This window comes from Caretta caretta, chromosome 4 (assembly GCF_965140235.1).
Source record: "Caretta caretta isolate rCarCar2 chromosome 4, rCarCar1.hap1, whole genome shotgun sequence".
Lineage (NCBI taxonomy): Eukaryota > Metazoa > Chordata > Testudines > Cheloniidae > Caretta > Caretta caretta.
Window position 1 is genome coordinate 100715040 of NC_134209.1, and position 18591 is coordinate 100733630.

Genomic DNA, 18591 nt, shown 5'->3' on the forward strand with positions numbered 1-18591 from the left:
GATAGGCTTTTGATGATGAAACGTATTATTTAAAAAAATTTTAGGAATGCAATTTTAATTGATTAGAAGAAAGGCTACCTCCTTTTACCAGTGTGCTTTGAATTGCACAGTTAGAAACCAATAAAATTCAATTACATTCCTTTGTTGAACAGAGTAGAGTGTTAGGAGTCCCAATCTTACTGATGTGTCAGTAATTTTATGGACAATTTTATGGAGAGGAAAGTTTTGAAAGAGTAGTTTTTCTTAAGATGCCCTTCAACACACACTAAGGGGTAGATTATATTCAGATATGTTATATTGATGGCCTCCTATAGCAAAATGGCTCACACATTAGAATCTAGCTCTGAATATTCATGTTGAAACACAAGTCAAGTTTCTTGCTACCTACCTGAGAATTTGTTTGATATGGAGATGGGCCTTGAAATATGTAAAACAGATTATTAGTGGAGTAGTAATTAGTACTTTTTATGGAAAATCATTGAAACTAAGCATGTTTTTTTATTTTCAATTGATTGCAAAACTGATCTGAACTGAGAACAAGTATTTATAGTTTAGTTATAAAGTTGTTTTTACATGTATTCATCTTCTCTTTTTAACATCCATATCTTTACATTTTGTTAGAAAAAAATTATGAGCCAGTTAGCTGAGTTTGTCAATGAATAATTAGCTGGTGGCTTATTTTAACATGACCCGTGAGCCATATGTTTCTCTATCCCATATGATACTCTGGCTGTTAAGGTTTACTGCCCTTAGATTGGCACATGATGTGTATCATCATTTCCTAGTGGTCCCTTACCTAATGAGGGTAGCATGGCCCTTGATTGTTCATTCTTTCCTCTCCCCACATTTTTAGATAAATGTAAACAAATTTTGTGAGTGGTTGCTGTGATGAACTTCAGTTAATGGATAAGACTGATGCCAAGTTTCATTAAATTTGTTTTTCTTTTTATACAGGTCATTCTGATAGAATTTTTACCAAAGACACCGATTTTTCGACCAGACTAGCATTTGCTTTATTTATAGAGACTTATCCAAGTATGTTGTCTTTCCAATGGTGCCTTGCTTGGTGCTCTCCTGGTGGTGATATAGCATTGGTTCTACAGATTATTGTGGTGGTTTTTGTTCTTTTTATTTTTTAATAACAGCATGTTCTAAGTGCATTTTGTCAAAATTTGCAAAAGTCATTTCATGCAAATGTTAAGTACTACTTAAGTTATTACTTGTACTTCCTATGTTTGTTAATGTATCTTGATTTTCAGAGTCTTTTATATGTGTGTGTGTATATACATAACATAAATATACAGGTGAAAATAGCCTACAAGCGAGCAGATATTTTTTTAACCCATAATACACATAATGAGTTGACTGTAAATTGTGGAAGTTTTTAATATTTAACCTGTATACCTAAGTAACTTCTATGACCCTCCCCAGATTTTGCCTGTGACATTCTAGTTGTATATTTTTATTCCCCCCCCCCTTTTTTTTTGGCCGGGGAGGGGGGGGAAACAAAGGGAATATCAGCCAGCCACCTCTACTGAGATAAAAAGATATGCTTGTTTGAAACTGTCCATTTTGGAACCCAAATGTCAATGCACCATTAGAAGTGTCTGTGCTCTTTTGTGAAGAAATCTATCAGCTGGTTCTGAAGAAGTTCTATCTTAAAGGTTAATAAACCAGAATTTGAAGTATTTTATTCAGACTGGAAAAATCATGGAAAGGTTTGCATGCATCTAACGATTACTAGAGCTCAGGATCACAAAAATACATTAGTATTGCAACTTATAATGTATATATCTTAATTCAGGTTAATGCCATGTAACAGCTTAACTCTTTACTTCTTATTGTTTACCAGAGCTTGTACACAAGGGTGCAAAAATATTTGTTTCAGTAAATTTATTGTCCCAAGAAAATCTTTTCCAGGTTTTTTAGGGCTTTTAAAAATGCATTTATAACCTTACGTAGGCCGTCGTTTGAGAGAAATCTTGAAAAATACAGTTCCAGACACAAATGGAGATGGATGCCTTGTATCACAAAATTAGTCAAAGCAGGGTACGCTGGACAATAGTGAGAACTTAAGAAATGTACTGGATAAATATTTATTGCACCCTGATTTCTTCCCATTTAGGTTTACAAGGTTTATTTTCTGCACAAATATGATTTTAAAAAACCTGGATATGTGATGTATGCTTGGGTCAGGCCAGTCCTATTTCATTATGTTACTTATCTCACTTTGTTGTACATATCTTCATATATGTTTGTTTTTAATAGCTACTCAGTAATCTTATTTTTAAGTTTGTTCTTTGTATGACTGGAATTACTGTACATGAACATTAATGTATGCTAAGAAACTGTTACTCATACATCTGTGGTAGCAAGCAATAATGTGAATAACTATGACAAACAAATATACTCTGCTTAATATTCGTATGAATGAAAAGTTGATATCACGACACAAATACCTTTCTCTTTTTACTCTTTTTACTCTTTTAAATACAAGGTTCATTTCTCATTAATATATACAAGTACCTGGATGTTATGAACTATTTTTGTATACTTCTTCAAAATAGTTATTCTCTATAAATCTTCACTAGTGAATGTCATATTCATTGTTTGATATTGGGAGCTGTCTAGAAAGGTCAAGGGTTTTCTCTGAATTATCTTAATCTGTGTTCTCTATATATGCTCCAGAATAGAGATCTTCCATTACTTAGCTTTTATCTAATGATTCCTACTCTCTGCTTTGAAGAAAGGAGCTCTTGTGCTTTTTGTGTAAGCTGCAGGTATGTTTTACTGTTATCAAAGTTCCCAATGGACTGTATAAAATAGCTCTTTCATGGACATATTGTTGGGTATCTGTTATCCCTTCCAGTTCCCCATTGGTATTTCATTAATGAAGAAGTGTCTGAGTGGCTTAAAGATTTTCACTTGGGGCATATCTCTTATAAAGTTCTTATATGTAGTACTGCCCTGTGTTAACACAAGAGCCATGACTGCTCAAGGTGTCAAATGTTTATTAACCAAATGGATGTCAGTCTCATTTTATCAGACTTTACAGCTCATTTTTTAAACTTCTGTATCACTCTTTGAATATCTGTTGTAGAAGTCCAAATTAGAGTTTTTGTAGATCAAAAACTTTGGAAATTCCTTGACATGAAGGACAAGTCAAAATATCTGAAATGCTCGAAGAAGCAATTCTCAATGTCTCTGAGATGATTGGGATGGCTCCAGAGAGACTCAGGAGTTTGGGATCATTGAGTCAGTTATGGCTGACCAAGATTCTTAAATCCTCTTGGTTTCTCCTGTCAAAGTAGACCATTCATCCAGTAGTAATTATAAAACTTCTTTACACAAATCCCTTAACTTCTGAACAAAAATAATAGAAATTGGAGATGGAAAAGACCTTAAAAAGTCATCAAGTTAATCTCCGTTGTGGCCAGTAGGGATTTTTTTTAATATAATTTCTAGTGTTTTGTCCAATCGGCAGTAGGTTTACGTGACTCTAGCAATGGTTTCATTTCCTACAAGTCCCAACTACCAAAATAAAACAATTTATAGTTTGGGCAGGCCGCAAGACAGTGATAAAGAGAAAAGGGAATCAAAATGCTGCTCTGTGTTGCAGGATATTTTCAGGCTGCCCTTTTATAAATGAAAAGCAGTTAACACACTAGACTAGTCTGTGTGTTAACTGCTTTACAATTATAAAGGATAGCCTGAAAATATCCTACAAAAGGAAGTAATCTTTCTGATTCCCTTTAACTAGTTAACTTATCAGTCTTTGCTTGAACTGTGAAGGCTGGATATGCACTTAATTAAAAAGAATACTAATGAGAAATCTTAACACAGTATCTAGTTATGCCTATTTAACCTTTAGCGTGAAAAACTGGTGCTAAGGGCATCAGTGACTGTATTTGAAAGTTATTTTAGATAGTTGATTTGTAAATGCAGTTGCCTTTAATTGTTTGGCCAGGATTTCTCTTTCTTTCCATAGTATAAGCAAAGAAAATCACTTGTCTCCATCATCAAAAGATGCACTGTAGTTTTTGGGGAAAGGCTCCCATTCCGGAGGGCTTTGGATCAGGCCCTACATGAGAAGTCCTGATGGTATAATATATTTACAAGAGCCCTTAACAGTTGGCCATTGGTTAAGGTCTGAAGCTTCCAGTGGGATTTGCAGAGTTTGCAGTGAGCTGTTAATTAGAGGAGGGAATCTTTATAGATAAAAGTTACATAAAGCTAGTAAGCATTTCACAGTCCCTTTGGTAAGGGTACTTTTTAATAAATTTTACAAGTAAATCCAAGAGTCCCAGTTATACTCATCAAAATAACTGAATTTTTCATTACCATATGCTGTGGATTCTGAGGACTTGTAGTAGTAGAGTTCTAAATATCATAGGAAAGGGTTTAAAAACTGTTTTTCCCCAAATAGTTACCAATTTCAATGTTGCCAACTCATGATTTTTATCACAAGCTCCTGGAGGCACGTGATTAGGTTAGAGTGTCAGCTTTTTTTTTAATTAAGTAAATTTGTAGCCCTCGTGTTTGCAGGTAAAAGTTTGAATACGTGAACCCTAAAGGCTCAGAAACTAGAAGGAAAAGAACCCTCAAATGTATGTATTTATTTATGTATTTATTTATTTAAAATCAAGAGACATTTAAACAAATCTAACTTTGAGGAGGAGTGACTCATGATTTTGCAATAGTTGAGGTTGGTAATCCTGCAGATTGCTGATCCAGAAAGCTTAATACTGAACAATTTAAGGAGATATATAAATGGGACATGTACCTCTTAAATCCAGTAACCTGTGCTATATATATAGACAGCTCTAGTCTACACTTCAAAGCACTGCATTTTTGTAGATAAGGGCCTTCTCCCTCCCTGAGGTCAAATTTTTTAATATGAAGGATACTTAAAATCAATCAAGGATGCATCCTTGTCTCAAAAGATGTCTTGGATTCATTGTAGGAACCCGGTAGTATGGATGGTGCCTTCAGCCTGGCTGGCTTTGGATCCATGACTAAAACCAAGTTCTTGCTTAGATAATTTGCTTTTGAAAGGACGGTGTTTCAGAAGAGAAATCTGTATTCATCATCATTACTAATTCCCTCCAATTTCTGTGATTCTTTCCCTAAAACCATCCTTCCCATCCTGTTAAGTGTACACTATATACTGATTTTGTTGGCCACACTTAGGTGAAAATATAATTCCTGAGGCATTAATAGGAAAGATAATAACAGAGCTAATAGGCTGAATGGGCCTGACTACATGGAAGCTTATTTTACAAATTGCTTCCCAGAAGATTACTTGGACTTTAGTATGCATGACCATTTAAAATGTAATCAGCCTGTGGCCAAGGCAGCCCACTTCACTGTGTGGTGCGAGGATGTTAAACACAATGAGCATTTTAGATCACCAGATAAGGATAGATGAATTCCCTTGCTGTAAATGCAGAACCTGAATGTTTCCAAGAAAGACTAGTTCCACACTGAAATGCTTTCCATATGCTTCCCCTTTCTATGACAGGTGTGTCTGCAAACTGGGTGAGCCAGGATTTTCTGGTAATGATAAATGCAAATGTTCTTTTTGCTGGGAGACTTAATCAGCGGGTGCCAGTGGGAAAAAGTGCAGTGGAAGCAAATGCTCTTGCTACTGTGTGATGTGGCTCATGTGTGCCATATCCTCAGTTAATGCAGTGCTCTAGTTCACTGCCAGATTAATATATTCAGTTTTGTTAGTAACAGTGTGTCAAACTTTGGACTTTGTTATTGTCTACTGATATAGATAGCATCGTTCTTTACCGCTGGAATCTCCTGGAAAAGTTGTAGTCAGTGTAATTTGGTATGTTTTGAGACTAGTTGTTAAAAAAAGAATCCTCTGAGTTATGTGTATTAAATTTAATTTTGTCAGTGTATATCCCCACCACATCACAGCTGGATGAAATAGATTTTTTGTAACCTAGATTGTTTTGTTTAATTGAAAGACACTCTTTTTAAAAGTTCATCCAGGCTTATTTCCTTTGATACTGCTTCATTAAAATCAGCTTGTCTTGGAGAAAATGAAGTTACTCTCCCATTTACCCTCAGGAGTCAAGCATTTGTGAAAGTTACAATAAGGCAATGGTGCAATCAAGGTAATTGTAATAAATTTTAGTTAGGAAGGCAAGGTGCAAAAGGCTGAACATAGAGCTTGGTAACAGAACTCTCTGAGTGTACTTCAAAATGGGTTTCTTTCTGTATCAAACGGTATTGAAGGATGAAGGTTATGTCAAGGCTAATTGAATCCCTTTCCTGAGCTTTTGTAGACAATGTTCTAATTCCCACTACATTTTGGGTCTCCAGTAAGTGCCTCATTAACCTTTTTGGCTGTGCCCTAATTGATAGAGATTTCTCCAGCTCTGTTATTTATGAGAAACACTTCCACTGTAGAGATAAAGCATCTTCTACCTTTCTGTTAAACTAGTTTAAAACTTAAGATATCTAGCTCAAATAGGAATCATGGATAATAGTGGGACAGCCTTAATTACACACCAATCTCTTCCAAAGCTAGAGCCTGTAATGCATGGTTAATTGTATTCAAAGAAAAATCTTAACTTGTCCATACATGTGACAACACATATAAGACCCAAGAGTTAGGATCCAGTGAGGATAGCTTAAATTCAGGTAAATTAAGTAGATTTTGTAGCTGGGTGTGTCTTACTGAAATGGAACTGTTAAATGTTCATCTTTAAGGGGCAGATATAACATTTTTTAATGGTTCTTGCAGTTTAATTTTCTCTTTGTAACAAACATTGAAAATTACTTTGCTTCAAATGTCAAAAATTAGGATCAATCATTGTAATCTAAAAATTTTGTTTCAATCATTTTTATTTTGTAAAAATGGGGTTGTTAATCCATTTTATAGACCATGCTTTAGCAACCTTTTATAAATCAAAATATGCTGGTGCAGTGTAATTCTAAAATACTTTAAGGAGGGTCTGCATATGGAGGAACTTTCTTAAGGAGCTTTAAAAGTTAAGTTTGTGATCTCTTATGTTATGGTTACAACACACTTCCTAATCCATCAGGATATGCTTTGTATATATTTTAAAATAGAAGGTTTTTTTCAGAGTAAATTATTTCAAGGAAATTAGAGTAGTTCAGCATTAAAATGTGTAACTTATTAGATTTCCCTAAAAGACCTGAATTTTGCAGTGAAAATGCTGACCTAGGTTCAACTAAAATAAGGACAATTTATTGCAGATTGTATGGGCTAAATTAATCTTTCTGTAATTCAGCTGATTAAGTGAAGTTACAGAGAGATACCGTTGACTGTATATGGTTAGTAAAATCCTGTGAAACACGGTTATAAATCAGTAATCCTAAAAATGACCTAAGAGAGCTGTCAAATTGGCCAAATAAACAAACTTGTTAAAATAACCACACTGCATCAATCTATGTTAAATAAAAACCAAATAAATAAATTTACTTTACATTAAGATTTAGTAGCAGCCTCCCAAATACCTAAATTCAAAAGTAATCGTGATTTAAGGGTATCATGGTAATAAACAGTTGAGAATATTAGAAGGATTGGATTGCTGTGACTTGAGGATATTAACATTACTCTTCAGATATTTTAAATCCAGGATGAGTGACTGAAAGCTTAAAGGCCAGTACTATGTTAATGGGGAAGGGAGGGAAATGAGTGAGGAGAGGATAATTTTAAAACTGCGCAATTGTAAATATGCACATTTAACAATATTTAACCACCTCTGCTACTATTACTGAAGTTAATCTCTTGTTGAATTTCACAACTTTTTTTAATGCATCAACCTTCTGTAAGTTTTTTCTGACCTGACCCAGGATTGGAATGGATTCCAATACAAAACCTTTTTAAAGCATTTAAGTTGTATGTATTACAAACTAATAAAATAATTGTGAAGCTATTTACTCAGGCTTATTTTCTTTTATAAAACATTGAAAGTTGTTTTATGGCATAATAGCTTATTTTAAGTGTTGAGAGACAAGGTGGGGGAGGTAAGAGCTTTTATTGGACCAACTTCTGACAGTGAAAGACAAATTTTCCTTACACAGAGTTCCTCTTCAGGTCTGTTTTATATCATATCAAGTTAATACTTTAAATCTGATTTAGATAGAATGAAAAATCAATTGTGAGTGATTTACTGTTCATAAACTCTCTAGAACTGCAGTATTCAAACTGGATAGTTTTGCCTACACTGAATTTTTCAAATTAGCTTTTATTTAACTCTGTGGCTAAAGTTCTTAAGTATTTCATACCAGAGTGATATTGGTATATATTACCATTATGGTGGAGTAAATAACACCATTGTTAAGGCTGTGTTTCAATTTTGTTTTATATCTTACTTACTTACACAGTTAATATATTATTTCCATCCAATTGACAAAGTCACCAGCTTATTCCCATCAGAGTCATTATTGTTTCCTTACTTCATATTAGGCAAATCTACCAGACTGTCTTACAAAACCTAGTAATGTTCCTTAAACTGAACCTTAATGAGCAATATTAACTCCACTTCTATCCAGTGCTGTGAGGAGAGCGTTGAATTTAATCAGCCAACTTATTTCTTTATGTATGAAACATTTTACCCTCTTCGGTTACTCTGCTTAGGAAATCCCTAACAGCCTCTTTTTAGATATATTTAAAAAAACGCCCTGGAACTATTCTGAAGCATGCAGGGTGTTGTAATTTCAGTTTGCAAAGCGGTATGATACAATGTTGCTGAGCAGAAAAGCGCACGATAGATTTAATGTAGCCAATTGTGTACTTTTGAAAAAAAGAGTAACTGTTCAGTGTGAGTTAATTTTGGATTTTTTCAGCATCTCTCTTTTAGGCTTTGTGCTGCATTCTTCTAGACAAATGCGTATTCCATGTGGGCCACTGTTCTGCTAAATGCTCTCAGTTCTCCCTTTGCAATCAAGATTATGTTGCTAAGGAGATTTTGCTTTTATTGGTGCCATTGATTTGTGTTAATACGTTTTGAATACCTCTCGGTATTCTTCCGTAGACAAGGCCAAAAGAAAAACTTCCCCGAGTTTCCCGATTTACATTACAAATGGAGCGGTGGTGTAATGAAGCCGATATAAAGTGGGCAGTTGAAAGGGAACTAAAGAAGGGCACTCAAGTGAGAAATGAAGAAATGTGCCGAGTGCAGTCTGCGGGCCGCCTTCGGCCCAGCTGCAGGAACTGGCTCATCAGGCCCGAGGGAGCAGAGCGAGCGCCTCCCTCCGCACAGACCACCCACTCGCTGCTCTCCGGGGATTACCTCACTGCGCACAGCGCTGCTCTGCCGGCCGGGGCACGCTCGCTCAGCGCCGCAGCTGCCCCTAGGGGTCCCCCAGCCAGGCCGCTCGGCTCCCCGGGCTTTTCCCGGCCTCGCCCTGGGAACAACCTTAGCGCTGCCTGAGGGCGTTTGTCTTGGCGGGTGCCCCCTCATGCTGCTGGGCAGCTTCAGTTCGCTCTCGGGTGGGGCGCAAAGGATCGGCTGTGGCCGGCGTGGCACCTGTTGTGAATGCCAGGGCAGGAGGCAAACGGGGAGACGGCTCCCGCGGTGTGCCGGTGCTTTCCATTAGAAAACGTGGATTCGTGTCCGACCCCCCCCACCCCGGCCAGCCAAACCCCGCTGCCTCGGGCCTAATAAACAGTGAGCTGACTCACTACTGCAGCAGCCGTGCTACAAAGCGGCTCCCCTTGACACAGCTCCTCTGACGCCTGCAAAATCAGGAGCTGAGGGAGGGCCCCACCGGCTCCCGCTCCTCCCAAGAGGAGTGTTGCCAGAGGCTTGAGCAATTTGAAGGCAAGTGCTCATCGGCACGTGATAAACTGGGGCCTCTTTAACGTTTGCACCGAACCATCAAACCCCCCAGGCGAGTCGGTTTTGGAAAAGAAACGGTGGTCGCAACTCGTTCCTGTGCGAGCAGGATCGGTGCACGGTGTAGGGCATCGCTGCAAAGGTAGGACCCGGTCAGATCTGGGACAGAGGGTGTTCCCTCCCCCCCACTTTCAGCCTTATCGTTATCTGTCAAAGACCTGCTGGGCGAAGCGGGAGTTGGTTGGGGTGATGGCGCTGCCAGGCAGCACTGCTAAAGGCGGACCAGGCACGTGTGAAAACTACCACGGTAAACACCGCATTGGCGGACAGGCACTAGGTATGTCGTCAGGATCTAAGCCGTCAACGCAGTTTCTAACCCGATGCAACCAGAGGACTGAAAATGGATGTTTAGTATTGATGCTAAAAGAAAAGGAGTACTTGTGGCACCTTAGAGACTAACCAATTTATTTGAGCATGAGCTTTCCTGAGCTACAGCTCACTTCATCGGATGCATACTGTGGAAAGTGTAGAAGATCTTTTTATATACACACAAAGCATGAAAAAATACCTCCTCCCACCCCACTCTCCTGCTGGTAATAGCTTATCTAAAGTGATCACTCTCCTTACAATGTATAGGATAATCAGGTTGGGCCATTTCAAGCACAAATCCAGGTTTTCTCACCCCCCTGCCCCCCCCCCCACAAACCCACTCTCCTGCTGGTAAGAGCAATAGTATTACAATATTATATTATTACAATAGTATTACAATAGTAATAGTATTGATGCTGTTTGTCCCATCAGGTCTCCAGGCATTTGTGCTCCCTTCCTTCCTTGTCCCTCGTCACATCAACTTGTTTCTTTTTCTCCTTCCAAAATGTGCACAGCTGAGGAGCAACTTGACCCTTTTTAAATATTTGACCATCATGTACACAGTTGGCTTGCTCATCTTTTTTAGGACTATGGGCTATGCTGTAGCTCATGAAAGCTCATGCTCAAATAAATTTGTTAGTCGCTAAGGTGCCACAAGTACTCCTTTTGTTTTTGCGGATACAGACTTACACGGCTGCTACTCTGAAACCTGTTGTTAGCAGTGAGTGTCTCACTGCCTTTGGTTCTGCCAAGAAATTAGTACAAAAATGCAATTAATTAGCAATTCACTTTGTAAACATTCACCAGGCAAACAGTTTGTTCTGCTACGGAAACCGCAAGGCTCAAGCTCCGGGTTAGGTTTTGGTTTATTTTATTGTTTTGAAGGGGGGTTTCAAAGGAAGGAAACAAAATGTAACCCCGCTTTCTGAGAAAATGAGCCATGCTTGCTTCTACTAACCCTGCTGACCAAAGGAGTTTGATACAGCCAGATCAGAGAACCAGAGTCAGTAATACCCTGTGAGCAGCCACAGCCCAAGAGCTCATGCTAGGCTAGAAAAATGTCCTCATTTTTTCAAATGTACAATTGTTTACATTGTGTTAGATGTCTTACAAACTGAAAAAATGAGCATTTTCACCCTGAATATCAATCCCTCTCTTTAGGGATATCATAAGTGCAATAAAGCAGTGAATATGTGCTGGTTGAGTGACTTCATTACCTTTCACTTCCTTATGAAGGTGATGATAGCCATAGTACTGATGGTGTCTAAGTGTCTGTAGTTAAAGAGAGAGAGAGCAATTTAGCTCTAGTCCATACTATTTCCATGCATTCTACTTTTCCAGAAGGCTGTAGAAAGAATGAAAAATAAAACTTCCCCTCCTTTTGAAGATTTGGTACTAATGCATCAGATCTTCAACTATTGAAGTGAAAACATTTTTGTAACAAGCATATTTCATTCCTGAATTAATGGGAGCAGGTAGGAAATCCAATAGCCAAGCCTAGTTGTAGATGTTACAGCATTCTATATAATAGAACACTTTTTCTTCTTCCCTACCTCTTATAGCAGAGAAAGCTTTTAAAATTATTTATGCTTTTCTGCACAATTCAAAGAAAAAAGCCCAGTTTCAAAAAGGGAAATCACAGTGGCTGTATAGCAGTAGCACTGAGAGAACTCCTTTAACAGACCCCCCCCCCATTAGTAACAATTGAACAATATTTTGCGCTTTCATTTAAGAAAGTCAAAATACTTAATAACATAACAACGGCCATACTGGGTCAGACCAAAGGTCCATCTAGCCCAGTATCTTGTCTTCAAACAGTTGCAAATGCCAGGTGCTTCAGAGGGAATGAACAGAACAGGTAATCATCAAGTGATCTATTCTTAGTTTCTGGCAAACAGAGGCTTGGGACACCATACCTGCCCATCCTGGCTAATAGCCATTGGTGGACCTATCTTCCATGAATTTATCTAGCTCTTTTTAGAACCCTGTTATAGTCTTGGCCTTCACAACAGGGGCCATTTAGGGATTTGGGTCAGAAATGAGGGATTGGTCCTGCTTTGAGCAGGGGATTGGACTAGATGACCTCCTGAGGTCCCTTCCGACCGTGATATTCTATGAACCTCAACAAACGTGAATGAAGCCTCACTTCAACTCCGTTATGCCCAATATACTGTTGGGTTAGCTGAAGTCAAGTGATGTTAAGTGAGTTGTGGGCACAAAGGACATCAGTAGCAGAGCCAGGAAGGAGAACCCAGCTCTCCTGAGTCTTAGTCCCACATTCTAGTCACTAGATCAATTCCTTCCCAAAATAATTCAGACAAGCTGTTTTTCTGTTTTTAAGCTTACTAATTATTTTCTAAGAAGTCCAATAATTGTTGCTTAATTTGAACTAAATTAGCTTAGAGGCTTAAAAACAGTGTAGTCTTAACAAATATTAATTTTTCCAATATAAGTTGTATGTATTTCATATACAGTTTTACAGATCACAGGTGACTCACTTCACGGCACTGTTCCCTCTAAGCTGTGCGCGTGCGCACGCAGATCCTAAACCCCGCGCACATGGCGAAACACCATGCATACAAAACTTTGCACAGAAGCACAAAAGAAATTTTTTGCACACACAGCCTGTCAAAAATTGGCACAGAAGGAATTTTTTGTGCAAACGGCCTGTCAAAAATTAGAGGGAACATTGCTTCACAGTATGTTGTACCAAAAAGGAAATAGAGAACAATTGGATTCTCTTTCCTTTAAAGCTTGCACTTGTAGTGCACCAGAGTGCTTATGTACTGCTTATTCCATGTACATAGTTTGTTTTAGGTTTGCAAAGGGCTCATGGATTTTTGAGACCTTTTAAAGAGCAGTGAACAAAACACTTTTTTTCAAAAAGGGAACACTGGGAACTTCCTTTTTAAATTCCAGAAGACAGGTAAAAGAACTTAGTACTGGCTATATATTTAACTTGTGCTTATACTGTCTACGGCTATACAATATACGTTATAATCTAAACCAAGAATTATTCTTTTCAGGGGGTAGTGCAAATAGCTATAATAAAAGGCTTTAAACATCAGCAGGAGAAACGTAGGTTATTTTTTTCTCTCTGAAACCTTTAATCTGATGCTCTCAAAGCTTTTTACAAATAGTAGTTAAGCTTTTATCTTACCCTTTGAGGTGAATACTAGATCTGTTTTACAGATAAATAAACGGAGGAATGGTCCTTATGCTGTGTAGCAGCTCAAGCAAGGAGCTGTCACAGAGCCCCCTACTAGTCCTGCAGCCAGGAGAGAGAGTTGGGTACATATAATGGAAGATACACCAGAACCCCATAATATGTAGGACCTTCTTCTCTACTAGTTACTCTTCCTGCATGTGCTTGAGACCTGCATAGCCACTAGAATATATGTAGAATAGGCACTCAATCCCTTAGGGAAAGGGCATGGCAACTGTGAAGAAGCAGAGAAACTGCCCACCAGCAAAGCAGGGGTTAAAGAGAACCTTTTGGGCCCAGCTAGTCCAGCCCCATTATACCTGCAGCCAATGCCAAGTCTGGAGGGGGGAAGAAAAGGAGAATACCTGGCTCAGTTTGGTGCTGAACGCCAAAGGCAAGAGCTAGCTGTCTCCATACCTGAGAGGAAGGGTCACTAGCCTGCCAGCCAGTGCAGCCACCTGGTAGTAAGTATTGTCTCTTCAGCCAAGGAGGAGACCTAGGAGTCTCCTGCACCTGAGGAACTGGTGTATGAAGCCCAGAGACATTGTGGGGTTCAGCCTCACCATCTCATGGCTGCCCCACTTGAAGGAGCCTAGGACCGTGGCAAGGTGCCGGCAAGATCCATGAGAGGGCACTATGAGAGGCAAGTCACCCAGCGAATTGGACTAGAGGGCTAACACCCTGAACTGAAGAGACAGTGGAATGAAGAAGCCCAGGGCAGTAGATTTAGACTCTTTTTCTGGGAGGCTGCTCCCCCCTCACCCAGTTCAAGGGTCAGTGCACACAGGGCCAAGGGCTGGAAGCCTGTGGAGAGAGATGGTCTGGGTCCCCCTCCTTCCCTGCCTTAAAGACTGAGGCTCCTCAACCAAGCAGTGGGCTAAAAGTCTAACGTTCCAACCACTAGGCTGCCCAGCACCCCAAACCCCCTGATACAGCAACCTTCAAGAAGAAACTGATGAAGATAATTTGCCTGTAACCCCTGTAGATTAGATCTAGTGGAAAATGAGATCTCAGCCAAAATATTTAAATATGTGGTGTGCAGACAGATAAAGAACACCAGGATCTGAGAGAATATATGGAAACAGATAATCTTGGGTTCACACATGTTTAAAATCCCAAAGAATGTTCACATAATCCAGGAATGCCATCGCTTGGCCTCGAGTGCTCTCTGTTGCAGTGATCAAATCTCTCACACACAGTTTGACTTCTGAAAGTTACAAAATAGAGACCTAAGCCCAATTACACAGTATAGGAAAATTTATTGGTGTTTGTACTGCAGCATGTGCACCTGCCAGTTAAGGTAGAGATACACAGTGTATATATATATTTGGAGACCCACAAACTTGTACCTAATTAATTAATCAAATTAAAACAGTATTCCAGTTTTCAAAAGTGTTGCTTCCCTAAATAAGAAAAGCCCTGTCATGACATTTAATAGTGTTTATCAATATCTTAGTACTCTCAGAGGATATCAGTACTTTACACACATCTTAATTATTGCACACCATCTCTGTGAGTCAGGTAAGCATTATTATAGCTATGTTCCCCACTAGTGGGTAAATGAGGCTTGCCTCAAGATTACAGAACTGGTAAAAGAACCAGAAAGCATCTTGACTCCCTGCACAAGAGAACCCTATATTCTCATATAAAAGAGGGCTGTTTATCACTTACATTATGAATGCTTGAGTAGTCTTTTTGTGGCTGGAGCTCAGACTGTTCTCACTGATATAAAGTGTTAGTGCAGTTATCTCATATTAAACTTGTTTTGATTTTCAGTTTGTTGTTCCATATTGTGCAAATAATTTCATTCTAAGGTTTAATGACAGCTGGACACATTGCAACCTCTCCGCCCACTGATTTCTCCAGTGCAATGCAATGGGAATGCTAATAGTAGAAAGATCGATGCCTCTTAGGGTTGGATCTTGAGTTTGTAATATAAACACACTTAGCAATTTCTTAAAGTTGTAAGTACTACTTTTCATGATTGGGTACTTAAAGACAAGAAGGTAAATCTTTCCTTAAAAATTTTGCCAACATTATTTTACCATTCGACCTTATTCACAGCATATTATACTATTTGAGTGTAACTTTATTAGTCTCTCAAATTAAATCCTTCCATAAACATTCACAAGTCTGTGCCTGGGTATCAAATGCTTGGTATGTAAAGTTCTTCACAGACTTTAAAGGCATAACTTTTCCAACATGCTCCAGGTAAATCCTGCTCCCGGAGAAGACAATGAGAGTTTTGCCCATTACATCAGTGGGAGCAGGATGAGGCCCAAAGCTCCTACTGGATTGCGTATAGCGTACATCTTTTAAAATCCTCTTTTTTGTTTATATATTTAGCATTCAGAATGCAACTCAGTTGCATGTTCAGCTGATTTTAATGAGTATCCTCTAATCAGTTAAATGGGAATGTGTGGAAAACCTGAAGAGTTACTTCATATCTGCAGAGAACGTCTGTTTACATTGTTGTGCCTCAGCTCAGAGGACACTTGGCATGTACAATGCATCTAAAAGAAAAATGTGGAAAGCCAAAGAAACCTTGAAGAGGATTGGATCCAATTCTGCTTCTCCCCCACTCCACAATACAAGCTCTGATGACTTAGTATTTTAATTAATGTCAATCCTTACCATCAAGGCTCATGGGAGCAATCATTAAACCAACACAAAAACATTTTAAATGGTTGGCAACCTACCAGACACTGAGCTAAGCATTCCCATGGTAGACTGGATTGCTTCATCTCCAACTCTGCGTCAGATTAAATACATTCTCTGTTAGCACAGACTCTAAAGCGTATTATTTTCATACTAAATAGTGCAAAGTTTCAAATGGTTTCAAAGTTTTCTATTTTAGAATGTTTTTATATTGACTTTCCAACACGAGTCCATGATAGTTATATGGATGTGGTTTACTTTGTTTTTTGTTGTTCCTAAAGATTATTTTCTCTTTCATATTCTTTTTTCCACTTCCTCTCCTCTAAACCAAAAACATTTTCTCTTAAGAAACTCTCATGATCATCAGACAAAGTATAAATCAATGATGGTTGTGTATGTAGTTCTAAAAATTGCTGGCTGAATAGATTTTAAAATTAGACAAATTTATGCCTCTGGCACCTAGTTTCACATTATTTCACAATAAGATCATGTTGGTGTCCTCCGCTATCTATCCTGGTCTGTATGTGACTCTCATCACTGTAATATCTGAGCACATGTTCTTTCTCATCCCTGCCAGTCTTTTTTCCTCCCACCTTCTGTGTTTTCTGTTAGCTCAAATTGTTTTAACATGATGCTCAGTGACAGGCTATTAGTGCTTGTCAGAGCCACACATAATGTAGCCATATTTTATGTAAGCTTGACCTGAAATACCTCTGCTATTCCAATCCGTGGACCGCTTCCTGAGCAGATACTGTCACCCATTCTAAGTTACGATGAACTGGTGAAATCAGATATTGGGCCAAATCCTGCTTGGCTTTCTCACATGGGTAGCCCCAATGCATTCAGTGAGTCTGCTTTGGTAAGGAGAGCAGGATCTAACCCTTTGTCAAAATGTTGTAGGAAAGAGAGAGAGAGACCTGTTCTCTTTCACATGGGATATCTCTCTCCCCAGGTGACATAACAGTCTAATCTATTGTGGTGTCTCCTTCTCTCAGCCTTCCATTCTTTCTTATGTGGACACCTCTTGCTTAAAGGCCTGAGGACATACCGTATACATTTAGTTTTTGATGTGGCAGTCCTGTAAACAAACAGATGACAAAGGCGTTGACTGTGTGTTAGGCAGTTCATTAAAAAGAAAATGACTTCCAAGACCTGGGTGACAGCAGAAGACTGCAGAGGGAATCTTCTTGATGATTCTGCCTGTGTTGAGATCAAATGAAGCAAAAGAGGAGCAGGATAACAGAGGCAAACTGATCTTGGTGGAGTGAATGTAAGGGGGGGGTTTGGTTCACAAAGCACTGCTCTTTCTTTCATGGGGGTGTGATGGGTGACCACCCACCCAGGACTGAAAGGGGTTAAGGTGGCCAGGGAGGCTATTTTAACTCTACAGGCTGCACCTGGAGCAAGAGGCAGGGAGCTAATCAGTGTGTAGGAACAGGCAGGACATGTATAAAGCCAGGTAGCTAACATCAGACAGCAGTGGCTGCTGGGAAAGGCTGCAGGAAAGCAGGCAGTAGTCACTTCCTTAGAAGAGGGTTTGGAGTTAGTACACCTAGAGAGAGAAGGGGAACCAGGTGTGGCAAGAAGTGGTCCAGGGAAGGAGCAATGAGGGAAAGCGCAGAACTGCTGAGCTGAGGGGCCCTGGACTGGAACCCAGAGTAGAGGGTAGGCCTGGGTTCCCCTAGCAGCTACTAAGAGAGTGGCACTAAAGAAGTGGAAGGGAAGACTGCCTAGAACTGGTAGAGAGAGGGGACTTTGTTACTCTGGAAGGGAGGAACACTGAGTCACCTGGATGGAGGGCTGAGTCACGAACAGGACACTGCGGTTCCTGGGATGAGAGTAGCTGCAGGCCTGAGTGAGAGACAGTGACTGCATGGAAAGGGAAGTTGACCTCAAGAGCTAATCCCCAGAGTGGCCAGGAAGAGGTGCCAGACCAGCAGTGAGTGGTGCACCCCATGTCAGGGGATCAGAGAATGAATGGGCCCAACTGGAGCTAAGGGATGGGAATTGTGGACAATCAAATGGCTATATTAGTACATAAGGAGCTGTGGCTCACAGGATTCATTTGCTGGGAAGAGGGCACTAGGTACTAAGGGATGGGGATGAATTGGATTAGTAGGGTTTTTTCGAGGGAGGGCTGAGGCCAGAGGATGTTTAAATGAGAAGGAGGTTGGGGTCAGAAATGCAATTGGCTGGAGGGAAGGCCTGCAGGACAGAGGATGGCTTGATTAGAAACTGGTGGGGACACAAGCTCAATGGAGCTGTAGGGGTAACGGGCTGGATGAATTGATGTGGATGAAGTAGGGAGGTGGTGGAATCTCCTTCCTTAGAAGTTTTTAAGGTCAGGCTTGACAAAGCCCTGGCTGGGATGATTTAATTGGGGATGGGTCCTGCTTTTGAGCAGGGGGTTGGACTAGATGACCTACTGAGGTCCCTTCCAACCCTGATATTCTATGATTAAGTGTGCATGGAAATAAAGGGAGGAACAGGACAAGAAGGCTATGGGGGCTCCAGCAACAGTGGATGGTAAGAGAG

The 18591-nt window shown here is 39.6% G+C and overlaps 2 protein-coding genes across 7 annotated transcripts in view; both read left to right on the forward strand.

Moving 5' to 3' along the window:
- CHIC2 (cysteine rich hydrophobic domain 2) overlaps positions 1–7919 on the forward strand; it is a 40907-nt gene extending 32988 nt beyond the window's left edge. The window contains exon 6 of the mRNA XM_048848336.2: positions 955–7919. Coding sequence (XP_048704293.1) covers positions 955–1005 — 51 coding nt within the window. The 3' untranslated portion in view covers positions 1006–7919. The remainder of the gene's footprint in view (positions 1–954) is intronic.
- A 1397-nt stretch (positions 7920–9316) lies between these two features.
- Positions 9317–18591, forward strand: part of LNX1 (ligand of numb-protein X 1) — a 374186-nt gene continuing 364911 nt past the window's right edge. For 4 of the 6 annotated variants that reach the window (XM_075127920.1, XM_075127919.1, XM_075127918.1 and 1 more), the window contains exon 1: positions 9317–9966. The gene's annotated coding sequence lies outside the window, so the exon portion shown is untranslated. The remainder of the gene's footprint in view (positions 9967–18591) is intronic. The other 2 variants (XM_075127922.1, XM_075127924.1) reach the window with 2 other exon arrangements.